The sequence below is a fragment of the Leucoraja erinacea genome, chromosome 50, assembly GCF_028641065.1.
Source record: "Leucoraja erinacea ecotype New England chromosome 50, Leri_hhj_1, whole genome shotgun sequence".
Lineage (NCBI taxonomy): Eukaryota > Metazoa > Chordata > Chondrichthyes > Rajiformes > Rajidae > Leucoraja > Leucoraja erinaceus.
The window spans coordinates 1,138,506-1,153,589 of NC_073426.1; the positions used below are offsets into that span (position 1 = coordinate 1,138,506).

The 15,084-nt window shown below is 60.5% G+C and overlaps 1 protein-coding gene across 1 annotated transcript in view; it reads left to right on the plus strand.

The window, feature by feature from the left end:
• The window catches only part of gpatch1 (G patch domain containing 1), a 35,006-nt gene that overhangs the window by 12,397 nt on the left and 7,525 nt on the right, over positions 1–15,084 (plus strand). Inside the window, 6 exon segments of the mRNA XM_055664903.1 lie at positions 84–323; positions 1,242–1,420; positions 6,686–6,813; positions 7,804–7,922; positions 8,730–8,884; positions 11,320–11,509. Coding sequence (XP_055520878.1) covers positions 84–323; positions 1,242–1,420; positions 6,686–6,813; positions 7,804–7,922; positions 8,730–8,884; positions 11,320–11,509 — 1,011 coding nt within the window.

The window sequence follows — 15,084 nt, forward strand, 5'->3', positions numbered from 1 at the left end:
CTGATTACGGCGGGGCTGGTGCGTTGTGTGGGGTCTGGGGCCCAGAGCTCCCGCTGATGTGAGCCTGATCTCTGTATCCACAGGTCCTCGCTCGGTGTTTGATCTCCTCACTGTGGAAGACAAGGAGAGGCTCCAGGAAGCACAGCGCGCAGCGGGTCGCCTGACCAGCCCACATCCCTGCCAGCAGCAGACCCTCCCTCTAGCCCTGCCACCTAGCAGTGGCCCGGGGCAGGAGCCCAGTGGGTTCAAACCCTTCCTGAAGGACCCACCGAAGCAGCAGCGCTACGAGCAGTTCGTGCAGAGCCTGAGGGCTGGGCAGAGCGGTGAGATGGCATGCACGGGCACACTGGATCAGGCCATCCACTCCCCCCCGCCCAACCCCTCTAACCCAGCCCCTCTCTCCCAGCCCCAGCCCCAACCCCTCTAACCCATCCCCAGCCCCACCCCCTCTCCCCCACCCCACCCCCCAGCCCCACCCCCTCTAACCCAGCCCCCCTCCCCCATCCCCAGCCCACCCCCTCTCCCCCATCCCCACCCCCTGCCCCCCCCCTCTAACCCAGCCCCTCTCCCCCCAACCCCTCTAACCCAGTCCTCTCCCCACATCCCCGCCCCAACCCCTCTAACCCAGCCCCTCTCCCCCATCCCCACCCCCAGCCCCTCTAACCCAGCCCCTCCCCCCACCCCTCTAACCCAGCCCCTCCGCCCCCCCCCACCCCACCCCCTCTAACCCAGCCCCTCTCCCCACATCCTCACCCCACCCCCTCTATCCCATCCCCTCTCTCCCCTGACCCCCCCCCCCTCTACCCAGCCCCTCTCCTCCCCACCCCCACCCCCCCCTAACCCAGTCTCAACACCCCCAACCCCACCCCCTCTAACCCACCCCCTCTAAACCCAACGCCACTACCCCCGCCCCTCTCTCCCCGGGCCTCCTCTCCTCCCCCCGCCCCTACCCACCCCCACCTCTCTCCCCCCCCGCCCTCTGTCCCATCTCCCCACTGTCACACTGGGCTGTCCCTGGCAGTGCAGGCCCCCACCCCCGCTATGGTTTGGGGCTGCTGTGGACACCGCCTCCATGCCGGGGGAGGGTGACCTGTGGGGCTGGCTGCTGCAGGGTCAGAGCTACTGTGGTGTTCGTACTGGACCTGACCCGTGGGGCATGGGATGTGGGGGGAAACGGGGGGCGGGGGGGGGGGGGTTTGAGCCGCTGTCCCGGCCCTTACCCTGAACTGTTCTCTCTCCAGAGGCACTGGCCGGCTGCCTGGACCCCTGCATGACGGAGTGGGAGCAGGGCCGTGAGCGTGAGGAGTTCGGCCTGGCGGCAGTGCTGTACCGACCCCACAGCACCTCACTGGCCTCCCGCTTCACCCACGCCAAGCTGTCCGACCACACGGACCACGTGGAGGTTCCCCAGCAACAGGAGGTAGAACAGCCGCCACCTTTGCCCTGTGTGTGGGGCATCAGTATCATCCCTCCCTCGTGCTCAAGGGGGCAACCGGGACAACACTAACACCAGCCTGCAGGCGGCGGGCGTGATGGACACAGTCTTGTGGGACCAGACTGGCCTCACCCCTCCCTACTCAGAAAACATTCGGGGCCGGTGTGGGTAACACTCACGTACAGGGCAGCCCAGCCCGGCCCTCTCACCCATAACAATAGGTGCAGTAGTAGGCCATTCGGCCCTTCGAGCCAGCACCGCCATTCACTGTGATCATGGCTGATCATCCACATTCAGTACCCCATTCCTGCCTTCTCACCATATCCCCTGACTCCGCTATCTTTAAGAGCTCTATCTAATTCTCTCTTGAAAGCATCCAGAAAATTGGCCTCTGAGGCAGAGGATTCCACAGATTCACAATTCTCTGGATGAAAACGTTTTTCCTCATCTCCGTTCTATATGGCTTATCCCTTATTCTGAAACCGTGGCCCTTGGTTCTGAACTCTCCCAACATCGGGAACATGTTTCCTGCCTCTAGCGTGTCCAATCCCTTAATAATCTTTAATCTCTTATCCTTCTAAATTCCAGAGTATACAAGCCCAGCCGCGCCATTCTATCAACATATGACAGTCCCGCCATCCCGGGAATTAACCTTGTAAACCTACGCTGCACTCCCTCAATAGCAAGAATGTCCTTCCTCAAATTTGGAGACCAAAACTGCACACAATACTCCAGGTGTGGCCTCACTAGGGCCCTGTACAAATGCAGAAGGACCTCTTTGCTCCCATACTCAACTCCTCTTGTTATGAAGGCCAACATACCATTAGCTTTCTTCATTGCCTGCTGTACCTGCATGCTTACTTTCAGTGAGTGATGAGCAAGGACCCCCAGATCTCGTTGTACTTCCCCATTTCCCAACCTGATCATTCAGATAATAATCTGCCTTCCTGTTTTTGCCACCAAAGTGGATAACCTCACATTTATCCACATTAAACTTCACCTGCCCACTCACCCAACCTATCCAAGTCACCCTGCATCATCATAGCATCTGCAAATTTGCTAATGTTACTTTGAATCCCTTCATCTAAATCATTGATGTATATTGTAAATAGCTGCGGTCCCAGCACTGAGCCTTGCGGTACCCCACTAGTCACTGCCTGCCATTATGAAAGGGACCCGTTAACCCCTACTCTTTGTTGCCTGTCTGCCAACCAATTTTCTATCCATGTCAGCACTCTACCCCTAATACCATATGCCCTAATTTTGCCCACTAATCTCCTATGTGGGACCTTATCAAATGCTTTCTGAAAGTCCAGGTATACTACATCCACTGGCTCTCCCTTGTCCATTTTCCTAGTTATATCCTCAAAATATTCCAGAAGATTTGTCGAGCCTGATTTCCATTTCATAAATCCATGCTGACTCACACCGATCCTGTTACTGCTATCCAAATGTGCGGCTATTTAATCTTTTACAATTGACTCCAGCATCTTCCCCACCACCGATGTCAGGCTAACTGGTCTATAATTCCCTGTTTTCTCTCTCCCACCTTTCTGAAAAAGTGGGATAACATTAGCTACCCTCCAATCCACAGGAACTGATCTTGTATCTATAGAACATTGGAAAATTATCACCAATGCGTCCACGATTTCTAGAGCCACTTCCTTAAGTACCCTGGGATGCAGACCATCAGGCCCTGGGGATTTATCAGCCTTCAATCCCATCAGTCACAGCCCGGGCAACAGGCCCTTCCGCCCAACACACCCACACTGACCAAGGCATCATTTATGTTCACCCTGACCCCCCTCCACTGACCATTCGTACTCCCACCCACATGGACACCCCCTACCCCACTCCGCTGCCCTCTCTCCCCCACCCCCTCCTCCATTGCCCCCTACCCTTGCTCACCGTCCACCGCCCCTTCCTCGTTGCCCCCTCGCCCCCTGGGCTGCTACCCCCCTTCTCTCTCTGCCCCGTCCCCCGCTGTCCGGCAGTGCCCTCATCCTGCCGCCCCCACACTCCCCCCCACACCCCCCCCCCGCCCCCCCATTGCCCCCTCCCCCCCCCTCCCCCACAGTGCCCCCCTCCCCCACAGTGCCCCCTCCCCCACAGTGCCCCCCCTCCCCCACAGTGCCCCCTCCCCCACAGTGCCCCCCTCCCCCACAGTGCCCCCTCCCCCACAGTGCCCCCTCCCCCACAGTGCCCCCTGCCCCCCTCCCCCGCAGTGCCCCCTCCCCCACAGTGCCCCCTCCCCCACAGTGCCCCCTCCCCCACAGTGCCCCCCTCCCCCACAGTGCCCCCCCCCCACAGTGCCCCCCCCCACAGTGCCCCTCCCCCACAGTGCCCGCAGTGCCCCCTTACCCACAGTGCCCCCTCCCCCACAGTGCCCCCTCCCCCACAGTGCCCCCTCCCCCACAGTGCCCCCTCCCCCACAGTGCCCCCTCCCCCACAGTGCCCCCCTCCCCCACAGTGCCCCCCAGTCCCCCCCCCCACAGTGCCCCCAGTGCCCCTCCCCTCCCCCACAGTGCCCCCTCCCCCCACAGTGCCCCCTCCCCCACAGTGCCCCCTCCCCCACAGTGCCCACAGTGCCCCTCCCCCACAGTGCCCCCTCCCCCACAGTGCCCCCTCCCCCACAGTGCCCCTCCCCCACAGTGCCCCACAGTTGCCCCTCCCCCACAGTGCCCCCTCCCCCACAGTGCCCCCAGTGCCCCCCCCCACAGTGCCCAGTGCCCCCCCCCACAGTGCCCCCTCCCCCACAGTGCCCCCTCCCCCACAGTGCCCCCTCCCCCACAGTGCCCCCTCCCCCCCCAGTGCCCCCTCCCCCCCAGTGCCCCCCCCCCCACAGTGCCCGCCCCCCCCCCCCGCAGTTGCCCCCCCCCCCCCCAGTGCCCCCCCTCCCCCCACAGTGCCCCCTCCCCCACAGTGCCCCTCCCCCACAGTGCCCCTCCCCCCACAGTGCCCCCTCCCCCACAGTGCCCCCTCCCCCCAGTGCCCCCCTCCCCCACAGTGCCCCCTCCCCCCAGTGCCCCCCCCCCCCACAGTGCCCCCTCCCCCAGTGCCCCCCTCCCCCACAGTGCCCCCTCCCCCCACAGTTCCCCCCTCCCCCACAGTGCCCCCTCCCCCCCGCAGTGCCCCCTCCCCCCCCCATGCCCCCTCCCCCCACAGTGCCCCCTCCCCCACAGTGCCCCCCCCCCCCACAGTGCCCCTCCCCACAGTGCCCACAGTGCCCCCTCCCCCGCAGTGCCCCCCCCCCCACAGTGCCCCCTCCCCCACAGTGCCCCTCCCCCACAGTGCCCACAGTGCCCCTCCCCCGCAGTGCCCCCCCCCTCCCCCACAGTGCCCCTCCCCCCCTCTCTCCCCACAGTGCCCCCTCCCCCCAGTGCCCCCCCACAGTGCCCCCCCACAGTGCCCACAGTGCCCCCCCCTCCCCCACAGTGCCCACAGTGCCCCCTCTCCCCACAGTGCCCCCTCCCCCACAGTGCCCCCCCCCCCACAGTGCCCACCCCCCCCCCCACAGTGCCCCAGTGCCACAGTGCCCCCTCCCCCACAGTGCCCCCCCCCACAGTGCCCCCTCCCCCACAGTGCCCCTCCCCCACAGTGCCCCCACAGTGCCCCCCTCCCCCACAGTGCCCCCTCCCCCACAGTGCCCCCTCCCCCACAGTGCCCCCTCCCCCACAGTGCCCCCTCCCCCACAGTGCCCCCTCCCCCACAGTGCCCCCTCCCCCACAGTGCCCCCCCCCCCCCCCACAGTGCCCCCTCCCCCCCCCAGTGCCCCCTCCCCCACAGTGCCCCCTCCCCCCACAGTGCCCCCCTCCCCCACAGTGCCCCCTCCCCCCAGTGCCCTCTCCCCCACAGTGCCCCCTCCCCCCACATTCCCCCACAGTGCCCCCCGTGCCCGCAGTGCCCCCTCCCCCACAGTGCCCCCTCCCCCACAGTGCCCCTCCCCCACAGTGCCCCCTCCCCCACAGTGCCCCCTCCCCCACAGTGCCCCCTCCCCCACAGTGCACAGTGCCCCCCTCCCCCACAGTGCCCCTCCCCCACCCCCCCCCCCCCCACAGTGCCCCCTCCCCCACAGTGCCCCCCTCCCCACAGGGTGCCCCACAGTGCCCCCCCCCTCCCCCACAGTGCCCCCTCCCCCACAGTGCCCCCTCCCCCACAGTGCCCCCTCCCCCACAGTGCCCCCTCCCCCACAGTGCCCCCTCCCCCACAGTGCCCCCTCCCCCACAGTGCCCCTCCCCCCCAGTCCCCCCCACAGTGCCCCAGTGCCCACAGTGCCCCCTCCCCCACAGTGCCCCCTCCCCCACAGTGCCCCCCCTCCCCCACAGTGCCCCCTCCCCCCACAGTGCCCCCTCCCCCACAGTGCCCCCTCCCCCACAGTGCCCACAGTGCCCCCTCCCCCCACAGTGCCCCTCCCCCACAGTGCCCTCTCACAGTGCCCTCTCCCCACAGTGCCCCCCCCCCCACAGTGCCCTCTCCCCCACAGTGCCCTCTCCCCCACAGTGCCCCTCCCCCACAGTGCCCTCCCTCCCCCACAGTGCCCCCTCCCCCCACAGTGCCCCTCCCCCACAGTGCCCCCTCCCCCACAGTGCCCCCTCACCCCCACAGTGCCCCCTCCCCCCCAGTGCCCCCTCCCCCACAGTGCCAGTGCCCCAGTGCCCCCCCCCACAGTGCCCCCTCCCCCACAGTGCCCCCTCCCCCACAGTGCCCCTCTCCCCCACAGTGCCCCCTCCCCCACAGTGCCCCCCCCCCCACAGTGCCCCTCCCCCACAGTGCCCCCTCCCCCACAGTGCCCCCCTCCCCCACAGTGCCCCCTCCCCCAGTGCCCCCTCCCCCCACATTGCCCCCTCCCCCACAGTGCCCCCCCCCCCAGTGCCCCCCCCCCACAGTGCCCCCTCCCCCGCATTGCCCCCCCCCCACAGTGTGCCCCCCTCCCCCACAGTGCCCCCTCCCCCACAGTGCCCCCTCCCCCACAGTGCCCCCCCCCCCCAGTGCCCCCTCCCCCACAGTGCCCCCTCCCCCACAGTGCCCCCTCCCCCACCCCCCCTCCCCCACAGTGCCCCCTCCCCCACAGTGCCCCCTCCCCCACAGTGCCCCCTCCCCCACAGTGCCCCCTCCCCCACAGTGCCCCCTCCCCCACAGTGCCCCCCTCCCCCACAGTGCCCCCTCCCCCCCCCTCCCCCACAGTGCCCCCTCCCCCCCAGTGCCCCCTCCCCCTCCCCTGCCCCCACTGACGCTGATCTCTTGGCACAGAGTGACGTCCAGGATAAAGACGCTGCGGTGACAATGAATATGTTTGGGACGCTGACCCGAGACAAGTGTGACTGGCATCCGGAGAAGCTGCTGTGCAAGAGATTCAACGTCCCCGACCCCTACCCTGGGTATGTACCGTGATGCACACGCGTGTGGGATTACTCCCCCTTGGGGTACATACAGTGGACATGGCCATGTGGGGTTAATCACAGATTCACGTTGGAGCAGAGTGTAGGCTCTTGAGCCCATCGTCTAATCATGGCTGATCTATATTTCCCTCTCTACCCCATTAACCATATAACCATATAACAATTACAGCACGGAAACAGGCCATCTCGGCCCTACAAGTCCGTGCCGAACAACTTTTTTCCCTTAGTCCCACCTGCCTGCATTCATACCATAACCCTCCATTCCCTTCTCATCCATATGCCTATCCAATTTATTTTTAAATGATACCAACGAACCTGCCTCCACCACTTCCACTGGAAGCTCATTCCACACCGCTACCACTCTCTGAGTAAAGAAGTTCCCCCTCATGTTACCCCTAAACTTCTGTCCCTTAATTCTGAAGTCATGTCCTCTTCCTTGAATCTTCCCTATTCTCAAAGGGAAAAGCTTGTCCACATCAACTCTGTCTATCCCTCTCATCATTTTAAAGACGGGTTATGGGGAGAAGGCATTCTCCTGCCTTCTCCCCATAACCCGTGACACCCGCACTAACCCCTAGACCTCCACTCTTGAGTACGTACACTGGTGGACACATGGGATTAACTGCATTGCTGTTCTATTTACTCAATCCCTTCAACTCCTGCTTACCTATAACCTGCGATGAGTTCCAGTGGCCAGTTATTACTTCAACCTGTGTACTTGGGATTTGTTTGATTACCTGAGGGAACTGCTTTGCGACACCCAAATGCTTCAGTAACTCAGCAGGTCAGGCACCACCGCTGGAGAACATGAAATGGTGACGCTTCGGGTCAGGGCCTTTTCTTTCGACCCCAGAGATGCTGCCTGACCTGCTGAGTTACTCCAGCACTTTGTATCTTTCTTTGTAAACCTGTATTTGCCTGTATCCATGCTTTGTGACATCTCACATTTGTCATGTTTTATTTCTACAGGTCCACAAATGTTGGACTGCTAAAGGTGAAGCGAGACAAGTATTCTGTGTTCAACTTCCTAACTGTCCCCACAGTTGCTGCACCCAGCGGCACGGTGCAGCGCCCGGGCAAATCCTCCAGTGAGTGTGGGCATTGCACCCTGACAGGCAGCAACATACACGCAGTGTGGAGGGGGGTGGGCACATGGGCCGCAGCATTCACTAAAGCTTCTTTAGCCACGATACAGCAAGCAGCCAAAAGGCCTGTAGACAGTGAGTGGCATGGACTACCTCAGGGCAGTGGGGCTGATGTTTGTGGGATGACAGCATGGCCCCGGGAGGTGGGGGGAGGGAGTCTACTGGGATGGATGCTGCTGGACGTGGGAAGCAAGCTATGAGGGGATGTTGCCCTGAGCAGGGTTGTGTGTTACGGGGTGAGACGGCCAGGAGGAGGTGGATCCAGGTCTCCACAATTGTTGGGGTGAAGATAAAGACCAAGCTGCTCCTTCCCCAGGGTTGGTCAAAGCTGGTGGGTGGGGGGGGGGTCAGGGTGGGGGGGGAGGGGGGGCATGGTGGAGGAGGTTGTGGGTGGGGGGGGGGGGCAGAGTGGAGGGGGTTTGGGCAGTGTGGGGGGGGGGGAGGGAGGTGGTCAGGGTGGAGAGGGCGTGGGTGGGGCTGAGGTGAGGTGGGGCAGGGGGGTGGGTGGGGCGGGGGGGGGTGTGGTGGGATGGAGTGTGAGGGGGCGGGTGTGGTGGGATGGGGTGTGAGAGGGGGTGGGGTGTGGTGGGACGGGGGGAGGTGGGGTGGGGCCGCGGGGTGTGAGGTGGGGGGTGGTGGGATGAGGGTGTGAGGGGTGGGGTGTGGTGGGACGGGGGGAGGTGGGGTGTGGGTGTGGGTGTGAGGAGCTGGGCCAGTTTTACCCACTCCCTGTGTCTGTGCTGTGATCAGCAGGAGTGGAGGGCAAGCGGCGTTCCAGGTGGGACGTGAGTGCAGAGAACATGGAGGAGGATGGAGCGGGCCATGCAATCCCGGCCTCAGTCCCAGCGGACAGCACCACCCCACACGGGGGAGAGGAGCCGCCAGCATGCCTGCCCCATGACAAGGTGCAGCAGATACATGTTGTTACTGGGATGGGAGTCAAGGGTTACGGGGCAAAGGCAGAATAGGGCTGCGAGGGTAAGATACATCAGCCATGGATGGTGGAATGGACACGCTGGGCCGAGTGGTCTGATTCTGCTGCTGTCCAGTGGGCTGTGACTGAGAGAGTTCCTGCCGTAGCCCACCAGCTGTGCAACGTAAGAAATCGCACAAAGTCAGGAGGAGCTCAGCGGGTGAGGCATCATCCGTGGGGGGGGGTGGACGGATGTAGTCTTGTGTCGGGACCCTTCTTCAGACCACCTGTTTACCCCACCTCCACCCCACACCTGTCCCCAGCCATGCCGTCACTCTTGTCCCTGATCTCCCAGCCACTGCTTCCTGTCAGGCCTCTTCCCACCCACACTGCCCGAGCCCTTCTTTCCCCACCCCCCCTCAATCAGTCACGGTTCCTCCACCCCTCCGGCCCCAGCCCCAGACCTCTGGTCTTTGCCGGGCCTGCGGTGTGGGCTTGTTTGCAGTTGTGAGGGTGATAGGCTGACACATTGGGCAGCAATAACGATGCTGCCTTACAGCGCCAGAGACCCAGGTTCGATGGTCGCTGACTATGGCCACTGTCTGTACGGAGTTTGTACGTTCTCCCTGTGACCACGTGGGTTTTCTCCAGTTTCCTCCTACATTTCAAAGACATGCAGGTTTGTAGGTTAATTGGCTTCTGTAAATTGTAAATTGTCCCTATCATGTAGGATAGATCTAGTGTACGGGGATCGCTGGTGGGTGTGGACTGGGTGGGTGAAGAGCTTGTTTCTGCGCTGTATCTCTAAAGTCTCTCAATGAGTATTTCTCCTCTGTATTTACCGAGGAGAAAGACAGTAGGACGGAGGAACTTGGGGCAATCAATGGAAGTGTCTTGAGAGCAGTCAGTGTTACCGTCGAAGAGGTTGTGAAGGTAGACTATACTACAGGACCTGATCAGATATATCCAAGGACAGTGTGGGAAACTAGAGAGGAAATTGCAGAAGCCCGGGTTGATATTTACGAGTCGTCCTTAAATACAGGAGAGCTGCCGGAAGACTGGAGGGGGGCAAATGTTGTGCCTCTAATCAAGAAGGCTGCAGGGAAAATGCTGGGAACTAAAGGCTGGTGAGCTTAACATCTGCATAGAAAGTTACTGATATAGGCATTTGGATGGGCAAGGGCTGATTAGGGATAGTCAGTATGGTTTTGTACGTGGGAGGTCGTGTCACATAAATCTGATTTAGTGTTTTGGAGACGTGACTAAAAAGGTCGATACGGACAGATCTGTAGATGGATTTATACATGGATTTCAGTAAAGCATTCGACAAGGTTCTGCTGAATGGATAGCAAATTAGCTCCATGGAAGGAAGTAGAAGGTGATGGTGGAAGGTTGCTTCTCGGACTGGAGGTGTGACTCGGGGTTGGGTGCTGGGCCCGTTACTGTTTGTCATCGACATCAATGATTTGGATCAGAACATAAAGGGCAAGATTAGCAAGTTTGCTGATGATACAAAAGTGAGTGGTGTTGCAGATTGTGAAGATGGTTGTGAAATATTGTAGCAGGATCTGAATCGATTGGCCAGGTAGGCTGAGGGATGATTGATGGAATACAGAGAAATGTGAGGTGTTGCATTTTGGGACATCTAATAAGAGCAGGACCTACACAGTAAATGGTCGGCCTCTGGGTAATGTTGTAGAGCAGAGGGATCTAGGAGTACAGGTGCGTGGTTCCTTGAAGGTCGAATTGCAGGTAGATAAGGTGGTCAAAAAGTATTTTGGCACTTTGGCTTTCATCATTGAGTACAGAAGTTAGGAGGTCATGTTGCAGTTGTATAAGACGTTGGTGAGACCGCAATTAGAATATTGTGTTCAGTTCTGGGCACCATGTTATAGGGAAAATATTGTCAAGCTTGAAAGGGTTCATAGAAGATTTACGAGGATGTTGCCAGGACAAGAGAGTGTGAGCTATAGGGAGAGGTTGAGTAGGCTGGGTCTCTATTCCTTGGAGCGCAGGAGGATGAGGGGTGATCTTATAGAGGTGTAAAATCATGAGAGGAATAGATCGGGTAAATGCACAGTCTCTTGCCCAGAGTAGGGGAATCGAGGACCAGAGGACATCGGTTCAAGGTGAAGGGGAAAAGATTTAATAGGAATATGAGGGGTAATTTTTACACAAAGGGTGGTGGGTGTATGGAACGAGCTGCCAGAGGCGGTAGTTGAGGCTGGGACTATCCCATCATTTAAGAAACAGACAGGTACATGGATAGAACGGGTTTGGAGGGATATGGACCAAGCGCAGGCAGGTGGGACTAGTGTAGCCGGGACATGTTGGCCGGTGTGGACAAGTTGGGCCAAAGGGCCTGTTTCCACACTGTATCACTCCATGACTCTAAGTGTAAAGTTACCCTCCACTCTCTCCGTGCAGGCTGATACTGAGGAGGAGGACAGCCGGCCAGCCATGGACCTCTTCAAAGCCGTCTTTGCCAGTTCCTCCGAGGAAAGGTCCTCGTCTTCCTCCTCCGAGGATGAGGACGCCAATCAGACGGAGGCCCCTGCGGAGGCTGAAGAGGCAGCACAGCCCAGTCACCAGGCTGCTCCCACCCGCACTCTGCCAGGTATGCCCACACCTCTCACACCTCCACACTCACACTGCTCTTGTCTCGAATGTTCTCATCACCTGCACAGCTACAACAATACATAACAATACACTCCATCTCCCGTGGCGACCAGTGTTCACGGAAAAACCTCCAGTCCCCGTGGACACCGCGTGTTCCCTCTCCAGGGACACGTGGGTACGGATATAGGCCCGGCAAAGGGGCAGGCAGCCAACATTGGTGCGGCTGTCCACTACCCGCTGTCTGGACCCGCCAATGGCCATCTTGGCCAGGCCCAGGAGCAGATGGATCCCCACCCCCGCCCCTCCCCCCTCTGTACCGGGTGTCCAAATATCAGGAGTGTGGGGCTAAAATGTAGCCAATATTTGAGGAACAGCCTCTTCAGATAGTTGAACAGGGGCTGCAACCTCTCACACTGCACGTACAAATGGAACACGGTCTCTTCCTCACCACAGAAGTGACAGGCGGCTGGCGGGACCGTGAACCAGCTCAAGTACCTGTTACAGGCCACGGCCACGTGCAACACTCCCCACCCCAGGCCCCGATGTAAAGGGGGAGGACTCCCTTATAGAGAGACCTCCACTGAGGCCCACTCCCGCCGTCAGGTGGTAACACGAACCGCCAGGGCGTGTCCGGACGGAAGACATGGGCGAGGAAGTGTAGAGTGTGCAGGAGCAGCCTGTAGAGTACGCGCATCTCCATGTCACAGAACGGCACGCTAGGCATCTCGGAAAGGCGGCTCATGTTGTGTGGGGCCGGCTCTCAGGAAGGGACCCGGGGCGTAGGCCTATGAGCAATTCCGATGTAGCGGGGTTAAGCTCGGCCGGAATCACTCCACGCACACACCTCTCCTCGACACCCACCGTGACAGGATGAGGACGGGCCACCCTCGCAGCTACAACACCCCCCTCCCCCTGTGGAGCAGCGCCCTGGCTGAAAGTGACCAGATTCTTGGCTATAAATATATCTTGATAAAAGCCAGGCAATCCTGCCCAGCGTGTCAGCTGATGCCCAGCGTGTCAGCTGATGCCCAGCGTGTCAGCTGATGCCCAGCGTGTCAGCTGATGCCCAGCGTGTCAGCTGATGCCCAGCGTGTCAGCTGATGCCCAGCGTGTCAGCTGATGCCCAGCGTGTCAGCTGATGCCCAGCGTGTCAGCTGATGCCCGCTACCGGGAGCTGTGTGCCCTCCTGAAGGCAGCGACCCTGGCGGAACAAGCCAGTCGCCAGCGCGTGCCATCTAGGAGGACACTCGGAATACATATACCTCCGCAGCGTCCTGAGACGGAGAGCCACCACCTGGGTACGGATGCAAACCAGCGCCTGACCGCCCACCTCCAACACGAGACTACGAACCTCAGCAGAGACCCAATGATTCATATCTGCCCAGAAGAAGTTGACCAACCTCCTCTGGATCATGGTGACAAATAAAGAGGGTGGGACCAGAGTGGCCAGCTGGTACCCCAACATAGAGGCCACCAGCTGGTTTGTGACCAATGCTCTCCCCCGGTAACCATATAACAATTACAGCGAGTCCGTGAACCAGCTCAAGTACCCACAGCCATGTGCACGTAAGAGAGCACGTCAAGGAGGACTGACCAACGCCCTAGCCGGGCAACGACTTTCGCCTCTAGCTCCTGCCCGTCCGCTGGCCAAGCCCCCTCAGTGGGACTCAGGTAGACCCCCTGGTAGAGGAGGTGCGTGGTGCTCCACGCATAAACTGTCAGGGAGTCCACCTCCCACTGACCCCACCAAGAGACCAGAAGATTTCCCCCGTTGATCCTGGCGGAGGATGCAGCCGAGAAAACCTGCTGGCACTCACGCATCCTCCGCAGGTCAACAGGGTTGGTGAACATCAGAAGGACATCATCGGCGTAGGCTGAGAGAACCGCCTCCACCCCCGGCCCCGGTAAAGCCAGGCCTGTCAACCGCCTCTGGAGAAGGCACAGGAATGGCTCTACACAGACGGAATACAGATGGCCGGACATCCCTGACGTACCCCCCTCCTAAAGTGAATGGGGGCCATTGACCATAACAAGGCATTCTGCAGCAGTGTATAAAAGCCGGACTCGGGCCAGGAAGTGCGGTCCAAACGCCTTCTCCTGGTCAAGGGAGAGAAAGGCGACTGACTGTCCAGTCCCCTGGGGTAGATGGATCAGGTCCAGGACCAGATGGATATTGTCCTGGATGGATGGACCGGCCCGGGACTATGTAGGACTGGTCTGGGTCGATCACTTGGGGCAGCACGGGACCCATGCGATTCGCCATTGCCCGTGCAAAAACTTTGTGTTCTGTGCTGAGGAGAGAGACCGGGCGCCAGTTCTTCAACGGGCGGAGATCGCCCTTCTTGGGCAGCAGGATAACGACTGCCCTGCGCCATGAGAAGGGCATCTCCCCAGTCGCCAGGCTCTTGCCCAGGACCGTCATATAGTCATCCCCCAGGACATCCCAGAAGGCTCTAAGAAACTCCACTGTCAGCTCATCCAGCCCTGGAGACTTGCCTCCCCCCACCCCCCTCCTCCCAGAGTTGATGCAGGGTAGCAGTCAGCTCCTCCAGGGTTAAGGGATCATCGAGGGGCTCAGCCACCTTTTTGCCCACTATGAGTAAGCCCTCCCACAGGACCCCCTGTGCATCCCCACTAGATGTACCCGTGGAGAACAGAGTTCTGTAGAAAGACCGAACCGAGGCACCGATGCTCTGGATCTGTGACAGAGGAGCCATCATCTGCAAGCAACTCAATGAGCTGCCTGCAGGCTCCTCCCCACTTCTCCAGAGAGAAGGAAAAGGAGGAGGCACAGTCCAGATCGTGCAACATCTCACACACGTGCCCCGGGACCTCCTAAGCTGCAAGTCCCTCACTGCTCCCTTCTCCTGGTACTCACGCGAGTCCCCACCAGTCCAATCCAGGCGAGACTCCGAGACGAGCAACTCGTTCTCAAGCTGTATGATCTCGGAGCCCCGCCCCTTGGTCGACCCCCTCGCATAGTCCTGGCAAAAAAGACGGATGTAGGTCTTCCCCACATCCCACCACTGCCTTAGAGAAAGGAAACGCCCCTGCCGCTCTCTCCACTTCACCCAGAACTGCCTGAATGAATCCCGGAATCGGCGATCCTCCAGCAGCTTGTTATTAAAATGCCAGTATGCGGACCCTGCCCACGTGCGCGCTGGGATAAAGTCCACTCGCACCAGGCAGTGGTCCGAGCACGGCACCAGTCGCATGGAGGCCGCCGAGACACAAGAGACATCGGCTTTGGAAACGTACAAGCGTTCAATACGGGAATGACCACCCTCCAACCTGTACGAGAAGGCACTAGAGTCAGGATGGAAATTCCGTCACGCATCGACCAGCTCAAAAAGTCTACCAGCTCCCTTATTGCTGCTGGGTCACGCTGAACGCCAGAGCGATATCTCGCCTCGAGGGTACAATTAAAATCTCCCCCAAGGAAAATACACTCCCCACGGTCGATGGTATTCAACAAAATAGTCGCCTCCCGGGTTAGGCATGTCTGCATTGCACTGATCTTGGGGTCGTAGACATTGATAAAGTGCAACAGCATGCCATCCAGGCGCCCACCAT